This window comes from Lacerta agilis, chromosome 1, assembly GCF_009819535.1.
Source record: "Lacerta agilis isolate rLacAgi1 chromosome 1, rLacAgi1.pri, whole genome shotgun sequence".
In the NCBI taxonomy this organism is placed as follows: domain Eukaryota; kingdom Metazoa; phylum Chordata; class Lepidosauria; order Squamata; family Lacertidae; genus Lacerta; species Lacerta agilis.
The window spans coordinates 60,363,445-60,388,374 of NC_046312.1; the positions used below are offsets into that span (position 1 = coordinate 60,363,445).

The following is a 24,930-nucleotide window of genomic DNA, read 5'->3' on the forward strand; positions in this document are numbered from 1 at the left end:
AGAATGTCTTAATTATTACCAACTCAAATCGGTGTCTTGATGCAATCAGAAGGAACCCTTGTTCCAGAAATAAATATTTGTTTACGATTTGCTATTCTTATACTTCATTCTCCTTCATTTTGCATTTGCGTATAAATTTTGAAGTGGGGAAGGCAGTGGGGGACTGGTGGGGATTTATATTAAAAATAAAAAAAAAACCTTCATGCAAAACCTCTTCTTGCATCTGCCTTTTGAGAGGACTGAAAGTGAAAGAATCAAAATGTGAATATAGAAAAGCCTTATATATCTAGTTGGGGCTCTAATTGGCACCTAGCCTTGTGTAAGAGGTCACACATCTCAAAAGAGGACGTACTTCGATTTTAGAAAGCCCCAGGCTTAATATCTGACACCTCAAATTAAACAAATCTTAGGCGGCAGAAACTGGAAGGACCTGTATCTGAAATTCTGCAGAGCTGCCATTAATCAAAGTAGACAGCACTGGGCCAGCTAGATAGATCAATAGTATAATGCAGTTCACAGTTGCTTCATGTGTTTATAAATCTAAAGCACTGGAGGTGGATTGGCACGTTACAATGTAATATTTGTCAATCGCAATATCATTTAATGTTGGATTTGAGTCATGAGTGGCTTTTTCAGGTGTCCACATTTTGTATACTGAGCCCTAATTATGCATGTTTCCCCTATCTCTGCCCCTTACGTTTTACAGAAAAGCTGTATAAAATAATATCAGAAGATAAATGGAAGCATTCCTTCACCAAGAACACAGTAATGTCTGTCCTCTTTGTTTGAAAGGCAGTTGTGTACCTCTAGAGCAGAGTTTCCCAAACTTGGGTCTCCAGCTGTTTTCCCCATCATCCCTGACGACTGGTCCTTCTAGCTAGGGATGATGGGAATTGTAGTCCAAAAACAGCTGGAGAACCAAGTTTTGGAAACACTACCCTGGAAGATGGAACCTTTTCAAACACAGATTGATATGTTCCCTTCTAGGCAGCCTTACAGAGGCCACATGCCAAGGATGTGATGGGTCAGAGGTAAAAGTGAGTGGAGCAACTGGTGTCAATTTTACTTTTGTACAGTAGATTCTTTTCTGTACAAACACAGGCATACGCACATACACACACTTTCATATTCCATTCCAAACAAGAATGATGCATTACCAGAGCTCAAGGATAATCTTTATTTCCCTTTATTGTTTACCCTTTATTAAAGGATGACCAACTTGTAGCCCTCCAGAAGTCATTGGACTCCAATTCCCAACAGTTAGTGGTCAGGAATGAGAGTTGAAGTACAACAGGGGTGGGCTACATGTTGTCCCATCCCTGACTTAATCTTTCAAAGTACATGCAGGGGGTGGAATTTGAAAATAAAACAAACAAACAAAAAATATTCTCCTAGAAAATGCCAATCAAGTGAACAAAGATACCATGGCATACCTTTCTCATTTTGGGGATGCTGTTTACGAAGGTTTACATGTACAAATGCAAACTAATGACTGTTATCATTCACATCTGAAGATTGCACTTTTGTAATAAATTTGGATATTGTTAAAGCAGGCACCATATTCCTTCTACCAATGCAACTCTGGCATCTCAGTTCATGCAACAGAAGTAACTTAGCCCTTAGTCTGTCAGCTGGTGGCAGGTCAAGTCAGGCTGGAGTTGCAGGACCTTGGACAGTTCCAGGCAGAAAATGTGGCTCTACAAAGTCTGTAGCTCAGCTTTTATCTTACTTGGCCCCTTTACCAAACAGGCACCCCCAAACTTGGCCCTCCAGCTGTTTTGGGACTACAGTTCCCATCATCCCTAGCTAACAGGACCAGTGGTCAGGGATGATGGGAGTTGTAGTCCCAAAACAGCTGGAGGCCCGAGTTTGGGGGTGCCTGCCTTAAAAGGATACTTCTTCCTTTAAACCAGGGGTCAGCAAACTTTTTCAGCAGGGGGCCAGTCCACTGTCCCTCAGACCTTGTGGGGGGGGCGGACTATATTTTTTTGGGGGGAGTGAATGAATTCCTATGCCCCACAAATAACCCAGAGATGCATTTTAAATAAAAGCACACATTCTACTTATGTAAAAACACGCTGATTCCCAGACCGTCTGCAGGCTGTATTTAGAAGGCGATTGGGCCAGATCCGGCCCTTGGGCCTTAGTTTGCCTACCCATGCTTTAAACCTGGCACTCCATTGATTTTCAGGAAGCTCTGCCTTGTGCGTTGCCTGCAAAGCTGCAGAGGTACAGAGGAATGTGAGGCCCCAGCATGAAGCATCTGCCTTGAAGGTACTGCCTCTGGGAGGTCCCACTTGAGCGTCAGTTGTGCAATTTGCTCCTGGACAATGGAGGCGCAGGGCTTCCATGCACAGGTAGTGTTGGGGTCTCGATCTGGGCACAGACCTAGTTTGCACTGCTGCCCTTCCTAATCCAGTTTTGTGACTGGTGCCATTCCAGAGTTGTGCCTACCGGGAGGATGCTCGGAAAGGTCAGGGAGCCTGAGGGGGCCTCTGGGTGACCCCAGAGCATCATAAATCCCAACACCTCCCTCTCTGCATCAGAGACCTGTCAGCTGCTCAGAGTCTGGGGCCTAACAATGGGTCAGAAATATAGAACCACCGTTTCGTTTATGGCAGGGTAAATCAGTGTGAAAGGGGGTGTTTCAAAATTTCCCTGCACAGCTTTTTTCGTATCCTCGGTAAAACCTTTCACAGCAGGAGTCATAATAAAAGGGTGCATAGACTAATCAGGTCTCCCCTTCCCCCCATAAACAGCAAATAATGTTGCAAAAGAGCTCAGTCATTCAATATTATCTTTTCACAGCTTCTCTGATCAGCCACAATGGGAAAATCCATAATGAATTTTAAATCACACCAAATTCTGTAAGTGCTTTATTTGACAAGCTTTAGTACTCCAGAGGTAAAACTGTACAATGACACTGCAGTTTGGACAGGAAATATGCATCTGTAGCATAGTTCATGTTTTAGAATTCCATGTTAGCACCAATGGGAGATGAATACCCAAGTTGCACTTGCGAAAAAGACAAGGGGATTTAAAAAAAAAAAAAAACTTTTAGCGTGTTAACTGCACACTCCATTCTTCCTGAAAAACACGCACATATATGTGTCTTTCCATCTTTTCTCTTGCCACATTCACCACCACTGAGTCTTAGAAAGAATTCCCGTGTTATAAAATGACTTCGGAAAATAAAAATAAATGCACCTTCTAACCCTCTACTAAATTATAATTAAATGCCTCCTTGGCTACTCCTAGTGCCACTGATTTGTTTTCCTAAAGTTTGGACAATTTCATGATATTCCTATGGTTAGCAGGATGATCTCTTTTCCTGTACATCCTAAAAGTAAGATTCCGTGTCTATGCTTGTATTAGTGTAGGATTTTTCACTTGGGTTGTAACCAGGTAAGTGACTCAGCATTTCTTTATTGAATCCATTCGCAAGGGCATCATTTGCTTCTGCCTTCTTTCCAAGACCTTTTTGCAGATCACCTTCTGATCCCTCCTGAGAAATAATGTAAAAAGAAGAAGAAGAAGGAAGGACAGTTAAGTCAGTAAGTGGATTAGTTTCCATTCCTGCTTGTAATGGCCCCAAACACATATAAATGTGAGTATACAAGTGCATACCAGAACTTTAGTTTTGCACATTTATAGTGGATTATTAGGAAACTAAATAGCTCAGTTGGTAGAGTCTGCGACTCTTACTCTCAGAGTCATGGGCACAAAGATTCCTGCACTAGATTACCTTCATGGTCCTATCCAACCCTACAATTCTATGATTCTATAGAACTCTAGAACAACTAATCCACTTAAAACAAACGAGATTTTTTGTGGTTTGGAAAGTGATGGGGAAATGCTCTGGGATGAACAAATGATGAATGGAAAACACATAAATACCCCGCAAGCAAATCAGGACAAATGCAGGATGAAAGGCCATTGTTATGCGCGCGCACACCCCATAAACAAATCAGAATGAACGATAAATAAGCAGCTCATCTGGAGGAATCCCTATACATACAAAAAGGTCATAAACTGTAAGACAAGGATTGGGAAGATGTAGAGGGAGCAGCTATGGAAACTGAGAGGGATGTGAGTGAAACCTAGGAGGGTGGGCTGATGCTAGTGAGTTCCTTTTCTGACATTCAAACGAACTGGTTGCATTGGTTTTCATATAGAACTACACATTTAAGAACCACAAAGAAATATTTGGGGGAAAGCTTTTCTAGATATGACTCAGGATAGTTTTGTATAAGCATGGGTTGTGCCAAAAGTCGGGGGGGGCGGCGGTATAGATTACATTCACCAACTCCTATTTCTAGAAATATACTTAAAGTAGCATGACTGAAATATTCTATGAATAGTCTTTATTCCATGATGATCATATGGATAAGCAATTGCAATTTACAAAACAAAAAAACAAAAAGCTGCTTAGTTTTTTCCAATTATATGTTATTTTAAGTGTTTTATGAGTAGCAGATGAGTAACAGATGGTGTAAATGTATGCTTGTATATGTATCATCCTATACAGGGCTTTTTTCTAGAAAAAGAGGTGGTGGAACTCAGTTCTGATGAGTTCCAGCTGAAAAAAATCCCTGATCCTATACTGGTTGGAAAACTGATGTTGCTGTCAAACAGAATTATAGAACAATACAGTATGTCCTTTCCTGTTAACTCTGGAACTATGGGAGTGTTTGAAAATTGTGTCTTCCATTGGCAACCAAATTGCATTAAATACTCAACTGCTACTGGGGGGGGGTTACTCTAATGGTGTTTGTTTCAGCAGCAAGAAGCTGACAACGCAATCCTCAATCTGGTATCCCTTTGGAAACCTGCCTCTTAGATATTTCCGTTTGAAAGAGTAGCATACTGGAGCACTGCCATATTGCCAAGAAATGTGTGTTTCAATTAGCGCTGGTTCCCAGCTGATTGTGTTAACCAACCCACTGTACATGTTTCTCATGATGGTGAATTCATCTGCTAGACAGGTGGCAGGAAAAAGATAAGTTCTGTTATCAGGTTTGGAAGCACATATTATGATAATGCACTCAGCCTAAATGGGCTTGTGGGTTTAATGGAGTCCAGAGGCCAGCAATTGTAGGAAATATGGGGAGGCTTATAAGGAAAGAGTCTCACATGAAGTCCTTTGCTGTCATCATGGTCCACTCCACACCAGCACAAGTGTTTGCATTTATGAGACCAGAAGCAAAACAGGTTGCAGACAGGGCAAATTAAGAGTGGCTTGATATCTTCTCCTTTATTTGGACCTTGGCAGAAGAAAGTAAGAGTCAATCATCTATCAAAGCACTGTTGTTTATTTTGCATAACAATATTCTATGCAAAACATTGACAATTCAAAACAAAATGTATATCTATTCTTTTATAACCACACTGACTAGTCTAGTACAAAATGAATAGAGTCCACGTTCCCCCACTTCAACTAGGAATTTGGATTGGAGTGGGTTTTTGTTTTGTCTTTTGTAATGGACCTTATTTATAGAATTTGCATTCTGCCCTTAAACCTGAAGGTTCCTCTGCTGCTACATAATAATCTGTTAAAACACAGAGATAATACAAATGTGCTTATCAACTTGTCAGTTTCAACTGCCTCTTTTAGCTTGATCAGCCGTTCTTTGATAATTGGAATTATTGCTGATTTCCAGAAAAAGGCTAACAGAATTCTAGAGAAGAGCTGAGATCCTTATCTCCAACCTGGGCCCATGGGACTTTGCAGAGCTGCCACCACAGACTGGCAGGCATGGCGGAAGGATGGGTAGGATGTTTGGTAGCAGTAGCAGCAGCAATGACATTGTCTACCTGGCCACCATTTTGCATTATCATATCTTGGCCTTTTTGCACACTATGTGGGTAGATGGGTGGGTGGGTGAATGGTGGCCATCCCCCTCACACACAAATGGTGGAGAATACTCAGATAAAATTCTTAAAGTCGCCTTCATTTTCTAGGAAGACCAGAAAATGAAAAATGAAATAAAAGGAAAAAGAATGCACCAAAAATAAGTTCTGAGAAATTGAAGCTCAGACTGAGAGTTGAATCAGCCTTGAGAATATACAGCTCACTTAAATGCAAACCAGTCATCCTGTGCACTTCATAGGAAAAGCTAGTATCAATTTTGTAGAATAGAACAATGTCAGAGTCTGGACCACAAAACCAATAAAGAACTGACCTGTAACCGAACTGATCAGAAGCCCTGCAGCAATACATCCAAGACACCCAACAGCACTGTAGTAAAGATAGGAGAGAGAATACCACGTATCTGCCAGATGTGGCCTAGGATGATAAATTTGAGGTACAGTCAATATATATGACCACTTTGAGCAAGAATTGGTTCATTTATAATATCTTCTAATACACACAAGGGTAGAGGACTCAGCAGAAGCCCATGTTTTGCAGAAGTATAGAGAATTATTATGGAGCAAACAACAACAACAACAACAACCCACCATAATTCATGGGGTGGGAGGTGGGGAGATGTTCCAAATACAGTGGTACCTCAGGTTACAAACGCTTCAGGTTACAAACTTCGCTAACCTGGAAGAGTTACCTCGAGTTGAGAACTTTGCCCCAGAATGAGAACAGAAATTGTGTGCTAGCGGCGCAGTGGCAGCAAGAGGCCCCATTAGCAAAAGCACATCTCTAGTTGAGAACAGTTTCAGGTTGAGAACGGACCTCCGGAACGAATTAAGTTCGTAACTAGAGGTACCACTATGGCCCCATAAAAACTCGATGGTATATTGTAAAAGTTCCCAGTGCTGCTCATTGAAATAAATTGAGATATCCAGGATTTTAATATAGCTGGGGATTGAGCCCAACAAAGTAGAAGCAAAGGGAAGAGTTTCACTTTCTAAATAAACTATTCTGTACCCAACCACATCTGCTTAGAAACGACTGCTAATCACAATTATCTCCATATTGTAGCTTGGAAGGAGAGCAGCTGAGAGAGAATCTTACCTGATGGGAGATGAAGTAGGGAACATAGTGGGCACAGTCTCTGTATCATTGACAATGCACTCAGCTGTGGAAAGGTATAATGGAAGGGCCTTTGCAGCTTCAGCAGGGTACACAAAAGCTCCAATGCCAACCCAAAATGCCAAAGTGATTCCAGTAAGGAGACCTCCCAAAGCACCCTTAAATCACAAAAGAAAATTAGACATTCACAGTATTATTGGAGAGTCACAGGGTAAAGTGCTTGCCAGCTGGAAAGGGGGTTGCTCATCTCTGGAGCACATTTTCAGTGTCATCTCTGTATCACAGTGGGGAATAGACCAAATCCTAAGCCCTCCATGGGTCACAAATGATATCAAATAACTCAAATTCAAAGGAAAGAATTGGGAGTACCCTTTAATTGCACTCCTGGTTCTTTCCTTTTTTTTCCCTTTGCAGCTCAGCTTGAACTTGGGCTGGGCTGCAAAAGAAGATGCCTGCCAAAGGTGGGGCATGCAATCCTATACTTTTACCAGGAATTGGCTGCCTTGGAAGCTCACAATCAGGAACTTTACAAACATAGCTGACTCCTGATTAGGAAATCCCCAGTGCTGCTGATCACAGCAGGGCTTGTTATCAATATCAATCAGCAATAACAGCAAGCCGTGCTTTCAAAGAAGAAGTGGGACTGCATTTGAAGGCTCCTTATTGTTCCTTTACAGCAGTGGTGGCCAAACTTGGCCCTCCAGCTGTTTTGGAACTACAATTCCCATCATTCCTCACCACTGGTCCTGTTAGCTAGGGATGGTGGGAGTTGTAGTCCCAAAACAGCTGGAGGGCCAAGTTTGGCCACCACTGCTTTACATTCACATCTTTACTTACTCCACATGGGACACAGGTTGGTGTGGGAATACAGCCGGATTAGGTCCCCAACCAGTGCTAATATGAACCACAGACTTTAGGCGGTGCGGGCTGGATAATTGGCTTGTGTGGGCCATATCCGGGCCGCGGGCCTTAGTTTGGGGACCCCTGGACTGGATGGTCCCCCATGGCTAACATATAGGATGTACTACAATCCTTAACCATACAGAATTACCCCTCTCAGTGGTCTGCTTGGTGAAATGATATGTTTATGGGGGGAAACTAAATGAGAACCAGGTTATTGTATGTTTTTCATATGCAGTGTGGTGCAGTTGGCTAGGTTTTACACCAGCACTAAAACCAGTAATAACAGCAGGCCAATCGGTCAGTATTACTCAGAAACCAGCTCCGCCAGGCTTTTCCTCTCCTTCCTCTCCAGCAACAGCCACTCCACCAGGATGCAGCAGAGTATTAGTAAGGAAGCAGCTCTGATGCAAATCCAGCTCCATCCGGCTGCTCCTTCCATCATCTATCACCCAGCAGCAAGCATTCCGTCAGGTTGCAGCACAGAGAGAAATGGAAAGTGGTGCCACAGATAGACCAACTTTTGGCTCCTCCTCAACTTCATCTGATTCTAATCCAGCTGGTCACTGTAAGAACTTTGAGACTAAGATCTAATGCCTAAATTTGCCTCTTCTTTTCTTGCCTCTTCACTCTCAATCCCTTTTCCATTTTGTGTTTTATGTCTTTTAGATTGCCAACCTGAGGGCACGAACCATCTCATGACTCATTGCTGTAAGATGCCCTGGGAGAGTTTTCACTGAAGAGTGCGGTAAAAATTGCTATAATTGGTTGATTGATTGGCAAGAACAAATATTGTAAGTGAAATGACTTGTCTTGAAAATGTGATTCTTATTACTTACTTTCCAGTTGGTACAGGGGAAAATGATCCCTAGGGTAAATAATCCCAGCATAGGTCCCCCGCACATCCCATGAATGCTAAGTGAAGCCTGTTGAAAGGAAGCATGGGAGATGCTTTAGAAAGCTATTTATTGTCATCAAGTGTCCCTGCAACATCCTTCTATAATGGCTCTTTCAATTTCTTATCACAGAGAACATGCATTTACTATTTCTTCTTTGTGTACCATTTCTTGACAGAGTTAAAAAAAGAAATAAATCTGCTTTCAAGTTTAAAGAAAGTAGTTCTTATATTTCCGCCATAAATAGTAGGGTAGGGAAGGGGGATTAACCTTTTGAACCAATACATTATGACAGCACATTCCACCTTCAACTAAATAGGTCCCCCTAATGTATTTTTTATATAAGAATCAGTGTGGATGAATGGAAGAGGAGTGTGTGTGGCTTTGGCCCCCCACCCACTACTCCTGCAGCCCCAAGAGAGAATGCGGCCTTTATGCTGAAAGATATTCTCCACCTGCGGCTCTCCAGATGTTGTGGAACAACATCTAACTATTGACCTAACTATTGACTTGGCTGGTTGAAGCTGATGGGAGTTGAAGCTCAGCAATATCTGTGAGCCACAGGTCAGCCACCATTGATCTAAAACAAAGGAAGCATGATTTCTCCCTCCCCTTCATATTAAATGTTTAATCAATAGATCAAAATTTCATAAATCACATGCAATGATTTAATCAACCAATTATGTCATTAACCAACTAATATTTCCTTAACTGGCTAGCAGTTCTAATAGCATGTTCCTCAAGACCCATACACATGCCTGAAAGCATGTAAAAATAATCTTTCTGGATTTCCCCTGTGCATTGAGGAGGCCCTGTGATGAACCTGAAGGAGAACACTCCCCATGGTCTAATTTGCAATGCCAACAGTTTGCTTGTTCAAGGGCAGACCCTACAAATCTGGAAAATCCAGCCTGTTGTTACACAAAAGTGTTCCTGGACAGGGTATTCACTCATATCTTCAAGGATCCCATTTTGTTTCAACATATTCAGACTAAGAAAAAGACTGGATCTTAGTTTTGACCAAATAGAAGAGTGATATTTCATCCTGATTATCCACACAAGGAAAAGAATCAATGCAGAAAAGAATGTGGGCAGGGGTTCCGAGTAGCAGCAGACCCATGGGTACGTGGAGCTCCCTTTGGGCTGGAGCTCCCTGGTCTCTCCTATGGCCAGACAAACTTTGTGTACTAAAGGTGCTGGATTTTCACTTCTCATGAGAGAGAACACAAATTCCTGATGCACACAGGGGCTCCAGTTCATACCAACCATCTTAAAAGATGTAGTTACCTGCACAACAGGACCCATGAACGATGCTGCTACGGCCATGGAAGTACATAGCACTCCAAATACTATGCCTGAAAAAGAGTTGTCCACCATCATCAGCTATGGCCTCAAACATTCAGATGTACCCTTGGGAGATTTTTAACCCATGAAAGATCTAAATGATTCTGAACCTGTGTTCTGCAATCTGATATGTGCCCATTCTATTACTCTGCTTACTGGTGTCAGTACTAAAGGATGCCCTTTGCTTGGAATTCTCTTCCAGACAAGTCATCTATGATATTTTTAGAACATGGAAGGGGAAACCTTTAAACTTCAATTATTCATGGTTAGAAGCCAGCATGGTTAATTCTGCAGCTTAATTCTGAGTGTGTATAAATGTTCTTATCCTCATCTTTATAGAAAAAGAAAATCTGTATTCTTCTTAAAGCTCTTAACATCTCACAGTGTCAATAACATCTGTATGGAAAGCTGATACTTAATATGAATGAAACCACATCCTATCGAATTCAGAGACTGTTGAGTAGCCCTTTGACTGTGTGACAGATGTTTTCAAGGTCTGAATTTCAGCTCAACGCACTGCAGTGCTGAAAACTGCTGTGCATGATACCTCAATAGATCAAGGATGGGCCCTCTAGATGCTGCTGGGCAATAAGTTCCACCATCCTTGACCATTAGCCAGGCTGTCTGGAGCTGATGGAAACATGGCCCTGGCAACACCTAGGGGGTCCCAGTCAGATGCAATAGATGAAGGTTGCTCTGAGCTACTTTTATAGAACATAAACAGATCGTTAGTTTGTATAGCTCAGGTCCAGCTATTCCTACTTAACAATGCCTCTCCAAGATGTTCCCAAAGGTACAGTTGGAAATATTTTTAATTGGACCTGATAGGGATAGAAACCCAGAGCTTCTAATTACAAAGGATGAGTTATGCCATCAAGTTGTGGTTCCTTTCATCTGCTGCTTTGACAGAAGCAGCACGGACACCATGTAGGAGTGGAGCACGAATCATTAAATGCACCATGGGATTAAAAAGTTCAGCCATCTTATTAGCCTACTCTTATGTTGCACTGGCATTAGTCCAGACATTTTTATTTTTATTCGGTCTATTGGGTTTGCTTCTTTGCTTGTTTCAGTTCACTTTCAAGGTCGGCCAATGGGCAATTAAGTCATGTGTAAATTAATTAACTTTTGCAAATGAGGAATGGGTCTCCCCTCCCCCTGGTCAAGAATATAAGAGCATAAGAAGATCAGGGACAAGACCCGCCTAGTCCAGCATCCTGCTCTCACAGTAACCAACCAGCTGCCTCTGGGAAACCTGCAGGCAGGATTTGAGCACAAGAGCACTCTCACTTCCTGTGGTTTCCAGCAACTGGTATTCAGAAGCATTCCTGCCTCCAACTGTGGAGGCGTAACCATCGTGGCTAGTAGCCATTGATAGCTCTCTTCTGCATGAATTTGTCTAATCCTCTTTTAAAGTCATCTAGGTTGGTAACTTGCATCCTGTGGGAGTGAGTGCCATAGTCTATGGACTGTGCAAAGAAGTACTTTCTTTTATCTGCCTTGAGCATTCAGCTTCATTGGATGCTCTTGAGTTGTAGTGTTTTCTCCATCCGCTTTCCACATGCCATGCATAATTTTATAAGCTTCTATCAATGTCACTTCATATTCACCTTTCTTCTAACCACGGTTTCCCAAACTTGGGTCTCCAGCTGTTTTTTGGACTACAATTTCCACAATCCCTGATCACTAGTCCTGCTAGCTAGGGATGATGGGAGTTGTAGTCCAAAAACAGCTGGAGACCCAAGTTTGGGAAAGCCTGCTCTAAGCTTAATGGTCCCAAATACTGCAGCCTTTCTTCATAGAAGAATGCCTCCATCTCCAAGATCATTTTAGTTGTCCTTTTCTGAACCTTTGCCAACTCTACAATATCCTTTTTGAGGTGAGGCAACCAGAACTGTGCACAGTATTCCAAATGTGGTCACACCATGGGTTTGTATAATGGCATTATGATATTGGCAGTTTTATTTTCAATTCTTTTCTTACTGGTGTTTAGCATGGAATTTGCCTTTTTCACAACTGGAGCCCACTGGGTCAACCTCTTCACTGAGCTAACTACTATAACCCCAAGGTCTCGTTCCTGGTACATCAGTCAAGTTGGTCTGTGTGAACAATACTGAGCTAGATGGGCCAATGGTCTGACTTGGTATGCTATGTTCTTAATACTTTACTCCAAAATAATAAGAAATAGTTGCATGGTTACTGGTACAACAACTTCTCTGGGAATATTATTCCAAAACTATTATCAATAAAAATCAACTCAAGGACAATAGAGGTTAAATGGCCAAATATCCATTAAGTGATGACATCATAACTATCCATGGGCCATATATCCCATTCCAGTATCACACATAATGCAATAACAATTATGTGAGATGGAAAGTGGGAACCCGTTTATTGGCCCTCTCCCACTGATGCTCCACTCCCACCTTCCATGCATTGGGGAGAAGGTCTGCAGAGGGGAGCCTGTTCTGTGCCCATATGCTCCCTAGCACGTAATGCCTGAACAGGGCTATAATATACAAGGAAACTGGTCAAACAGGCAAATTAACAGTCACCTTAATAGTAATATTAAGGTGTTAAAAAAAAGAATGCAAGATTTGTAATATATTGGAATTATGCAAATGACCTTTTAATTTTAATAGGAGGAGCGCTTTCCCGCAATAGATCTAGTAACATATTTGTGGCCTTACAGTTCAGAAGAATCAAATCCATTTACTGTACCTACATAAGCCTTTGCTGACCCAAGTGCTCGTACGTTCAGAGAGGTTTGGTAAGCAGTGCTTGACAAAATCTTCAAATGTGACAGTTGCCAGAGCATTTATACTTGCAGCCACAGTGCTGTGAAAGTGAAAACACACATTGTGAGGACTTTGGCTGCATCACAACCACAAAAGAACACAAGAAGAGCCTGCTGGATCAGGCCAATGGCCCCTCTAGTCCAACATCCTGTTTTCACAGTGGCCAATCAGATGCCTATGTGAAGCCTGAAAGGAGGACCTGAGCACAACAGCACTCTTCCCACTTGGGATTCTGCCATTCAGAGGCATACTGCCTCAAACAATGAACATATAACATAGATATTGTGGTTAGTAGCCAATGATGGCCTCACTGAATTTCTATAACCCTCTTTCAAATCCATCCATTTTGATGGCCATCACTACTTCCTGTGGGAACAAATTTAGCTACAGGTCCCAGAGTGGGTAGCACTTGCTATGAAGTATGCTGGTTTGGATATTAACAATCCTGAGTGCTGATTCACACAACTCTGAAAACTAGGAATGTCTGTGTGAGAGGAGAACTTAATATGCAGCTTGTGATATTAAATCACCTCTGCTTGAAAGCCTTTTCAGTGGTATGATAAGATGTCATTCTACATGAAACAGAATGAGGAGCATCAACACAATCACTTCACTATGATTCCCCCCCCACACACAAACACACCTAAAAATAAAAAATATATCAACTCAGAGGGCACCAGGTTAACTACTCCAATCTATCCCCATCTCCCCTGCCAGCCTAGTCAGACTGGTGCTTTTTGTCTCCAACTCTTGTATGATTTTTACTCTTCACAAACACCTGACTGATACAGTATCTTCCACCAGAATTAGGGAAGTAAGAGTGACATATTTTTCCATTACCAGGTTAACTTTTGTGTGTGCTCATCTATGTTTTCTGACACTGGAGGTTCTTTTAACATGAAAATCACTGTTTGATAGTTTGGTACGTAAGAGATCATATTGTGGTTTTCTGATAGGATGAGGGGGAAATTGTGGAAATCTGCTTGCCAGAGCACATGACAAGCTCTGTGCTGGATTGCATACGAAAAGACAAAGCACTGCAGCATTTCATTGCAGGGACGGAGTTGGCAGAGGGAGAGAAATGATGCGGCAGATTCGAGAGCAGCAGCCCCACCAGCACTAAACCCCTGTGTGATGCTCTGCTTGGTTTGCCTCCATTAAAACTGAGTGCAGCAGACAAAATGTGAGTAGAGGCAACCCAGTTGAAACACAGACCTTAATGTTCCACTGAAGGCGCATGCAACAAATAATCCTGGTAGTCCAGGGGTTGTGGAAAAGATGATCATAACAAAATACGGCATTAGCTGGATGGCAGAAAAGAAAGGAAGGTTAGGAAAGTTTATTCACTCCTCTGAGGCACAAAAAGCTGTTCTGTGGGGACCCTACAGAGTAGTCTATCAATGTTGATTGTTAATGGTTGTTTCCCCCACCCATGTTTATAGTGGTTCTTTCTTTTATCTGTATTATTATTATTATTATTATTATTATTATTATTATTATTATTATTTATTAAATTTCCATAACGCCCTTCATCTGAAGATCACAGGGTGGTTTGCCATATAAAATATAATGTGGGGTGAGGTAATGCTTAACCAAACTGAAATATCTTTTCAGTGAGGCAATATAACCTGGTACAAAACATTTGGTGTACAAATAACAGTGAAAGACAGTAAACTTGAGACAATTATTAAGAGGGTGCAGCCCACCTTGGTTTTTCTCTCAAGGAAATTTCTAAGATGCAGCTCCTACTGAAGAACTAATAAGATGGGAAGCTTATTTTTCCAGACTAATCTCTGTGTTTACTGAAGCCACTTTAAATCCCATCAGGGGGAAAGGCAGGGTATAAATTTATATTAAAAAAATTATGAAGGGAATGCATGCAAGGGAGGAGGAGAAAGTTCCACTGAACAAGTGTGCATCCCTGAGCTAATGGACTAAGTGCATTGGATACAACCATATGAATTGACTCCCTCGCTTATAATGTACCCAACTGGAAGTCTGTACTAAGAAAGAGGAGATATGATAGCCATCTTCAAATATCTTAAGGATAAAAATAACATGGAAGATGGGGCAAGCTTGTTTTCTCCTGCTCCACAGGGTAGGACACAGACCAATGGATTCAAGTTTCAATAAAGGAGATTCCAGCTAAACATCAGGAAGAACTTTCTGGCAGTATGAGCTGTTCAACAGTGGAACAAACTACCTTGGGAGCCTGAGAACTCTCCATCCTTGGATGTTTTTAAGCAGAGGCAGCATTGCAGTGGGTTTACCCTCGGGTCCCTTCCAACTCTGCAATTCTATAATTCTATGATTCTATCCCATTTTCAGCATCACCTCTCCTAAGAGCCTTCGTGGCATGGTGTGTATCTTCTGCCCTCATTTGGCGAGAGCACCACCAAGACTGACCCTCTGGCAACATTTAGAAGTGCAGCAAAGGGTGAATTTCAGTGAGGGAAACGGCAAGATTCAGATGTGTATTCTCGGATACATCCAATATTAAAAATGTCACATTGCATTTACGTATCTGATTGGTTGCTGTACCTGATCAGGTGCTGAAATAAAACCAGCCGTCCAAGGGTCACAGGTCTGGAAATGGGAATACATCACCAATCCTGAAAGGACTGCACATGTCAGGATGACCCACAGCCCCAGTAAATTTAGATACAGTGCACTGAAGAGAGAAAAAGAGAAAAGGGTTATATGTCTTAAAAAATAAGTCATTCCTGTTTGCTATTTAAAAAAGATAGAGAGATGTGTCCAATAACTATGAGTGCCCCTTTTTCAAAGATTGTGGCAGTCATATTGGCTGTATGTACATGAGTGGTGTACACTGGTAATTCATAGAAAATATATCAATTCCAATCTGGTTTCAAGCCCAATTTGGGGGACAGAAAGAGCTTTGGTCTCCTTGGTGGATTGTCTTGTGCTGGAAAATGGACGAAGAGAGTGAAACCCTCTTGGTTTTCCTGGACCTCTCAGTGGCTTTTGTTAACATTGACCATGGCATGCTTTTGAATGACTGACTGGGCTGCACTTAGGAGACACCAGTGATATAGGAGCCCCAGTGCTTCCTGGGAAATGGGTCTCAGTGAGTGGGATTGGGAGACTTCTGTTCTATCCCATGGCCTTCAGACTATGGGATGCCTCAAGGTTCCGTTCTGTTAACAACTATAAAGATCCCTTGGCCATCTTGTACAGTAAATAAGATGAGTACGCCCCCTCCATTTATACGTTTTCTATTATGCATGCTTCCACGCATAAACGGGCAGTTGCCTGTATGTCTCTTTAGTTATGCTCCAGTTTGGAACTAAATTTAATGACTACTTACGCCTTGGCATGCTTTTCGGTTTTGCAGGAAATGCATCTTTGCATTGTGGACTGATTGACTCCATAGATTCCTAACCAGGTAAATGTCCCTCCTATAGCAATTGTCCAAAAGGTATGCCTTCTCAGGGGATCGACATCAAAGCTACATAAATGAGACACAATGGTTATAACTCATTTAGCCTCCACACGTCACACCTTAAGTTAGTTTAGGATGCTGCAATCCTGGATAGAGTTTGACTACTTACTGGTAGATTCCTTTTATTTAAACTGGGTTGAAAAAGCATCACTATACACCAGCTAGGTCTCTGTAAATACACATACACAATCCCTTCCTTGTTTATTATTATTTGAGGGAGGGACTTCAAATATGAATTGACTTAACATTTAAACAACATTTTCCTAGCTATAATACCTCAAATTATTAATGGAAAAGAAATACACACCTCCACAATGAAACAGACAATGAGCTGGATCCTGACAAGGCGGTATCCAATTATCATGTCTCACGGATGTAAGGATTTCTGCTTGTGAAATGGGATTTCCTGTGCTCTCCCTAAAACTCCTCGCCCGGGGGGGGGGGGTTGGGGAGACCCCAGGACACATTTTGGGAGGGGGAAGTCTTGTTGTGCAAATGGAAATCCTTGTGCTGAAGTTTTAATAATTTAAATATGAGTTTTAGCAAGGCTGCCCCTGTTCTGCGGACCAGCATTCCTTTCAAGATATGACAGGACCACACTATCTGCAGTTTCTGGAAATGATTGAATGCCATGGGTATTTTTTTCAGTTCATTTTTTGTTATTTTCTGTGCCGTTTTTAACTTTTTAAAGCTGTTTTTATTATCCAAGGTACTCCACAACACTCCTCAGTACCTTTCAGTATCCAGTCTGTCCATACACAGTAGACAATGATAGACCCATCCTTGCTGGCCACTTTTAACAATACTGTTATTGACAAAGGAACAAACAAATCCATAGGTCCGAGTATGAGACCCCATTCTGCTTACTCAAATATATTGAGGCGTGAGCCATTCTGGGCATCTTCCCAAATGTTTGTAAGGCCCCCATTCTTAAGAGTTCCTTGAACCAATACTGTTACGAACCCAATCACCATAACAATCAGTTGAAAGGCATCTGTCCAGACAACTGCCTTTAATCCGCCCTAAGACAAAGAGAGAGAGAGAGAATATATGTACCGGGTACTTTGTGTTTATTACAGGAAGAAGCCCAATCAAAGTTCAGATCTTAGCAAGATCTTGTCATGTTGAAAACTGATTTAGTGCAGAAAAAGAGAGAGAGAGGAAAGAGAGGGAGGAAAGAATGTAATTAGTACTGTACTGAATTCTCAAGAGGTTCTGCTATTTGCTGCAAAAGTTACCATTTCAGGAAGGTTTTAAAAATGTGTCTTTGTGATTTTCACACCTTTTCATAACATTCTGTTCAGCTAGTCAACTAGCAGGACACACCTGTTCAAGTCTATTCAGAAATAAATCCCATTTTGTTCCATTGGACTTACTCCAAGGTAAGGGCTCTAGAGAATTGCTACCTATCTGCAACTGCGTAAGACAGGGGAGCATAACCTGTGGTCTGCTAGATGTTTTTGAGTTGCAATTCCCATCATCCTTGGCCATGCCAGCTATGGCTGAAGGAGTCCAAGAACATCTGAAAGGCCTCTCATGTCCTCTTCCCCCAACATAAGGGTATAAGAAAGAATCACCTCCTTTGTATCAGCAACAGCAAATTTTATTCCTATTGACTCAGGAAGATGTCCCACTGTGTTCAGTGAAGCTTAATCCCAGGAAATTGAGGTTAGGATTCCATCCTCCGATTATGGGGAAATGTGTATTAATCAATAACAATAACAATAATTTCATTATTTGTACCCTGCCCATCCAACTGGGTTACCCCAGCCACTCTGGGCAGCTTCCAACATATATAAAACATTAAGTCTTCCCTATACAAGGATTGTAGGCTATATTGAAATTTATCACTTACTTGTTTATCTAAACCAAAAAACTTTGCCCTTGCCCTGATAATTTTACAGAGTATTTTGAAACAAATTATGATGAGAAATTAAAAGTTATCCTTTACTGCGCACAAAAGCACAGGATCATTTTTTCTCACTAACATAAATATGAATCCAAATTATAAAAACCTTGTTATACTTTTTTTTTTTCGTCGCGAAAACCGCTTTCTGCCTTGGTGCTTCGCTAGACGAAAAAATCGCTAGACGAAGACACTCGCAGAACGAATTATTTTCGTCTAGCGAGGCACCACTGTATAAGCTTTTTGAGTTGAACTGTATGTCTCGTACATACCAGGGTACAGTAGAAGGTGCAAACAATTCCTGTTGCAAATACTGAGCCCCAAAGATTAAATCCAGTCACTGTAAAACCAAAGGGAATAAAATTAGGCACGGTTCATCTAGGGACATGGTGAAATCTAAAATGTATTATTTCTAGCAGGATAAAGAAAGACACAGCTTTTATTTATCTGTTTCCATTACCTCCTTTTACATCCTTGATAACAGAAGTTCAATTTTATTGCTTCTCTGAATGATGCATACTATTTGCAGAGAATTTCTTACTCTGGTGAACAGACCAAATCTGGTTTAGAAGCTAAATGATGGAGTGTCAGACAGCCTAAGTCTATAGCCTTTCGAGGGACATCAGTTTGTCCTTGTTCACATTACACATGACATTAAGACAGAAGAGTGCAAAGAGAGAAAGTATCAAAGTACATGACATGGTGTTAGATCATTATGCTAAACCGGGACCTTTGCCAAGACCTTGAGTAGCACGTTCAGTGCACATCTCCTCCGGTTACTTTTTAGCAAAAGGAAAACCTAGCAAATAAATAACACGATCCTGCATAGAAAAAAAGGGGGACGACGACAAGGGACTGAGAGCTGCCAATGGGAAGGTAACAGGAGAAGACATAGATCTTTTCAGTGCATTTGGTGTTCACATTTCTGCTTTACAGTTCTTGCATTGTGACAATTGGCAAAGCTCTAGCATGCTGGCCTGGACACTCACCTTGATTGAGAGCCAGGGCTGGAGCATAGACGACCACTCCAGTGTAAAGAATCTGCAAAGGATCAGAAAGAATATGAAAAGGGCAAACTGGAATCTTGGCTAAACAAGTTCTAAATAGACAACTGCCCATAGAAAAGAGCCAAGACTAATAGATAAGCAAAACAAAGGGCACAGGGATTCTTCGCTGCACCAGATTCTGTGGTTTTGTTCATATAAATATATTCACTTCGGCCAGCACTGATGCACACACACAAAGGGGAGCATGTATTCATGCATGCATGCATGCAAATACAGAGATACGTTATTTAACACAACTTCTCTCACTTTTTTATCATCTCAGTTTGTCACATTTCCCAAATTTATATGACTATATCCAGTTGAGTTGCTTGCAGTGCCAGTGATCTAAATTTGCTTCCACCTGAGCAAATGGCTATTCTGCTTATAGCAATGAATATTTACAGCAGTCTGAGCTGCAGTGTTGAGCAGTGACTAAAGTGTCAGATGAGGCCCCAGGAGTTTGGGGTTCAAAATCCTCTTCAACTATGAAACTCATCTGGGCCAGTGACCCATAACTCAGTCTAGCCCACTTCCGTAGGGTTGCGCTGATGGTAAAAGGTGAGAGAGGACCATGCATGCTTAGCTCCTTGCAGGAAAGGTGGGATCAAAAATTAAGTAAATGTTGATCATAATAACACTTAAAAGGATTCAGAAGGTTTTGGAACAAAGGGTCTTGTGGCCCCTTAAAGACTAACTAAGACTGCATTCCTAGCCCCACTTACTTGGGAGTAAGCCCCCATTGAATTCAATGGACTTACTTCTGAGTAGACATGGTTAGGCCTGCACTTCAGTTGACCACCTCAAGGTAGTTTATACATATACAATTATTAAAACTATAAAACACAATAACCCATTAAAACCAGCACTGAATGCAGACCAAGGCAACAACAGAAAGTGGTCTCTCATTACAAATGAGCAACACTGATCAACTGTCCTCAACTGCCTTTGTGGAGAGAGATGTCTTTAGCTAGGGTCAAAAACCATACCATGTAGATGCCAGCCATTTTTCTGAAGTGAGAGGGTCCCATAATCAGAATGCCAATTTGGGAAACATTTGGCCATTACCCCTGGCAACATTCATTGCAATCTGCTTTTAACTTAAACCTTCAGAGTATATGTCTTTAAAGAAACATACCTAGGCATACAAAACCACATTTCATTTTGTAGTATCAGTGATATGAAATAGTATAAAATGCATGAGCAGATAGGGTGGGGGTAGGGAAGCCCTCACTTGACCTTCCAACATCTGCTGTTTACAGGACAGGAGAGGGCGGAGCGACAAGGTGGCAGGCAGATCATCTTGGTTCAAGCACACCAGTGGATCAAATCCTGTCAATGCATTTCCACTGCACAGTCCTCTCTACCATCTGCTATCAGAGCAAATTTGGTGCTTCTGCCAATGCATCTGCACAGCAGCAATCTCCTTGCCACCTCCCCCTTTCCCCCTGTTAAGAAGCTGCGACTCAGCTGTCAAGTGAGCTCCATTATCCCACTGCGCCAACTGCTACTGATTAAATGATACAAATATCCAACATAAGTGTTGTTCAGAGAATACTCATTGAAATCAGTGGACTTCAGTGAGTCTAGTCTGCATTGGGTATCAGCCATAGTGTCACACCAAGTAAGTTAGCAACTCACTCTGAACTGGATTTGACAGTTCTGTAGAATTCTCTGAACAATCACCTAAACATTTTGTAAGGTGAGCAGTTCATCTAAGTGTCAATGCATTGCTGGTGCTATCTAGTTGCATGGAATTCATTTGGAAGGTGGAATTGTGTTGGGAAACAGGAGAGTTCCCTGAATAGACATCTGTATCTGGTTATCCACTAAGTAAAGTCAATTAAACTTTACACTTGCTTTGCAAACTACCTTAGACATCAACAGAGTCCTCCTTCTATGCTGGCAATTTGTGACCCATATGATTTGTGAAGATTACTCTTGGATTCCTTCCAGGAAGTGGCTATTATTGCAATGTTAGGGAACATTCTCAGAAGCTGCCATGCAATTCTAAGGAGAAAAGGGAAGGATGTTCTCTTTATAGCACACAATGTGCAAATAATGCCAGATGTTCCCTGCTGTGCTGAAGCAAGCCATACTATTTCTCCTCAGGATGAATCTTAAAACAAATAAAAAGTCATTAGTCTGTCAGGCTCCTGGCATTGAGCTCGCATGAAGCACGGCCTGCTTTTGGACATGAGTGTAGTCTTTGACAACAGTGGAATATTCCACATTCTGGGCAGAAACTCTGAGAGATCTGCCAGAAATTTCCATACAAAATACACTGTGTCCCTGGGAAGAAGGAGCCAGTAGTTCTTTCCTGGCTTGAGGCAGGAAGTCCACCGTTCCTTTGCTCCTGACATGCAGCTGGAAAGCTAATACATCTAAAATACTTTTAGCACCCCAAAGGTGCTACATAAATGCAAAGTAGGATGATCTTGTTGATCAGTTTCCATCGGTTGATTCCAGTAGGCCCACTCTCTGATTTAGAAAGAGGAAATCTTCTTGCTGTATGCAGAATTCCATGGCAACCCGAGGACAAGGAAGAGTTGGGCTCAAATGATGCTTTTTACTAAAAAGAAAACCATTAGCGCACACACACACACACACACACACCGAGAAATAATATTGCAGACATGATCATTTCCAAATAGTAGCCTAGGGTCCAGAACTGCAAGAACTTGCCAGCCTCGGCTAAGATAGAGACACTCTCCATGCACATTCTCTGTCACATCCTGTGTCAGTTGTTTCAAAGACAAAATGGGAAGGTGGGCAAAAAAGAGCCACACATACTGGATCACCTCCACACTATTTAGAAACCTTAACATATGCCACTCATTGAAATGTAAAACATGTCTTACCGTTTGCACTATATAAATCAAGGTTGCAGCCATGCGAACGGGCTTGTTAAACCTTAACTCCAAGTACTATGAGAAATGATGAATAGAGTAAATGCAACATATATTTGATATTACTCAATAAACAAAATCATATATGAAACAGTACACATATATAAAACAGTGGAATGCATATTTCAATTATGTCAAAGTGTGTTCATTAATCTGAATGGATGTGGACTGCTTTTTTAAATAATCTCTCTCTAATGGTATCTTAAGTGATTTAATGTCCAAATCAACACAGCCAAAGTAGATGTGATATGGGATATGCATGATTAACAGCCCTACATACCAGCTTTAAATATCAGGGAGACGATGTTTAACCTATTATTTCTTTTCTTTCTCCAATCTACCTGTAAATTCCACAAGAGAGAGAGAATGCATTGCTATTAGCTTTGTAGAATTGAAAAAAGGACAGGTATCAATGTTGTATGTGCCTTTTATCCGATGAGCACATAAGAACATGGGAGAAGAGAGGCTTTTCTCCCTCTCTTTATATTAAAACGTGACGTGGGACAGACGAAAGAAAGCACTTATTGGCAGAGCATAGTTAAGTTATGTAATTTGCTCCCACAAGATGTCATACTGACCACCACTTTAGACAGCTTTAGAAGTAGATTAAATGAATTCATGGAGGATAAGGGCTATCAGCACCTACTTGTGACAATGGTAATATTGCACCAGCATCATAGACAGCATGCTTCTTAATATACATTGCTGGAAACCACAGGAGGAGAGAGGGCTGTTCTTCTCAGGTTCTGCTGGTAAGCTTCCCATTGGCTTCTGGTTGGCATTGTGAGAACACAATGCTAGATTAGGTTGGTCTTCAGCCTCATCCAATACGCTTATGTTCTTATGGATATCCCACATCACATCTAGTTTGGGTTTACAGCAATTCTGTACCTACATATTAAAATTGTCTTTACCCCATGGGCAGCCCATCCTGTTGCACCGCCTGAGGCAAAACAGGTAGCTATCACCCCCCCCCCAAGTCTTGCTTATCAGGGTTGTGCATGAGATCTTGCTGGAACCTGGGAGCCACAGCTGCAGTCACTTCTCCTTGCTTCTCTTGTGGCAGGCAGGTGGGTGCTGCCTGCAGTGGTGCCCAAGAAGTGAGGAGAGGTGTCATGTCTCCTCACTTTTGCAGCAACAGAAGGGGCAGGCAGAGCATTGTGGTGACACTTCCTGAGGCAGCTGCCTCAGTCTACCTTAGCCAGCCTTGCTACACCCTATATCAAGGATTTGATACTACATATCCATATTTAAGTATGGATGCAAGCTGTCAGCTGGGCTGCGGGTGGCTCTGTGGGTTAAACCACAGAGCCTAGGGCTTGCTGGTCAGAAGGTCCGCAGTTTGAATCCCCGCGACAGGGTGAGTTCCTCTTGCTCGGTCCCTGCTCCTGCCAACCTAGCAGTTCGAAAGCACATCAAAGTGCAAATAGATAAATAGGTACTGCTTTGGCGGGAAGGTAAATGGCATTTCTGTGCGCTGCTCTGGTTTGCCAGAAGCGGCTTAGTCATGCTGGCCACATGACCCGGAAGCTGTACACCGGCTCCCTCAGCCAGTAAAGTGAGATGAGTTCCGCAACCCCAGAGTCGTCCACGACTGGACCAAATGGTCAGGGGTCCCTTTACCTTTTATAAGCTGTCAGCTATATCACAACACTCAGCTACAGAAATTGTACACTTTGTAGATCTATCTCTTTATTCCAAACAAGTGAACCTATATAATGTTCATAGTACAGGAAGTATCAAAAATAGCTTGTTCTGAAAGAGAATCATTATTGATCTGGTATCCAGCCAAGGCCTATTTGTGTACATTTTTTTATTTTTAAAAATCTTGCTAATAACCATATCTCATTCTTTCCAGGTTTATAAAACTGTTTCTTTAACGTGCCATATCTTAAGATATTCATTCACTGAAGGGTATTCTTTATTCTTTCATGTTTAAAGAATCAGTACTGATGTTGTCACAATGCCTTAAGATTTCCAAATATAATGTCAAGATCTGTATTGTGACAGAAACAACTTTTGTGAAAAGTGCTTACCTCATAAGTGCTTGTGATGCCAGATCTGTAGAACACAGGTAGGAAAAGTTCTGAAGTACAAATGATGACAAACATATATGCGAGGAAGAACAGAATGAAGGAAGCCCCATGTCGATACACCTCGGCTGGTGTTCCCAGCACGGTCACTGCTGACATGAAACTAGCAGTGAGTGATAGAGCTACTGGTCCACAAGTCATCTGCCTGCCGCCAACTAAGAAGTCCTTGGAAGTGGCTTTATTCCTCTCTGTGATTGCAAAAAAGACTCCTATGCCAGATGAAACCAGAAAGAGTGCTGCAAAGACCACATAATCCCAGGCGACAAAATTGTTAACCTTCGGAGGGATGAAGGTGGCCATAGTGCTAATGTGTGGAGCTCTAGTCAAATTGATTTGTCCCTTTGTTCATTTAGAGACTGAGCCTCCAAACGAGAAGAGAAATACCATCTCCATAGTTGGATGATTTTATATTCTTAAAATCAAGAGTACAATCCAGGATGCAGCAGAAACTTCAGATTTGGTTCACTCGAGAGTTGCAGGGATTTATTGTACAGACAGGATTAGAGGGACTAACTGATACTTTCCATGCAATTATTACCTGTCTTGTCAAAGAAGTGTTCAAAGCTCTGTGAAATAACGGTTGGAAAGGAGGA

General features: G+C 41.7%; 1 protein-coding gene across 1 annotated transcript; it reads right to left on the reverse strand.

The window, feature by feature from the left end:
* Nucleotides 1-3,053: 3,053 nt before the first annotated feature.
* Nucleotides 3,054-24,930, reverse strand: SLC5A12 (solute carrier family 5 member 12). Its single transcript, XM_033151036.1, has 15 exons — nucleotides 24,281-24,930; nucleotides 22,197-22,262; nucleotides 19,282-19,333; nucleotides 18,565-18,632; nucleotides 17,254-17,408; nucleotides 16,252-16,392; nucleotides 15,465-15,594; nucleotides 14,139-14,227; nucleotides 12,851-12,963; nucleotides 10,069-10,136; nucleotides 8,725-8,811; nucleotides 6,968-7,143; nucleotides 6,183-6,286; nucleotides 5,134-5,264; nucleotides 3,054-3,505 (listed from the first exon to the last, which is right to left on the reverse strand). Exons 1-15 carry the CDS (start codon nucleotides 24,635-24,637, stop codon nucleotides 3,341-3,343), a joined length of 1,902 nt encoding a protein of 633 aa, XP_033006927.1. The 5' UTR covers nucleotides 24,638-24,930; the 3' UTR covers nucleotides 3,054-3,340.

What these genes read in the sequence shown, in the direction of transcription:
- SLC5A12 (XM_033151036.1), bottom strand. Translation starts at nt 24,637, where the DNA reads ATGGCCACCTTCATCCCTCCGAAGGTTAACAATTTTGTCGCCTGGGAT. An exon ending in TTATTTCAGCACCTGATCAG is followed by an intron (nt 14,228 to 15,464) that starts GTACAGCAACCA and finishes TCTGCCATCCAG; the next exon opens with CTAATGCCGTATTTTGTTAT. An exon ending in CCTACTTCATCTCCCATCAG is followed by an intron (nt 6,287 to 6,967) that starts GTAAGATTCTCT and finishes TTATCATCCTAG; the next exon opens with GCCACATCTGGCAGATACGT.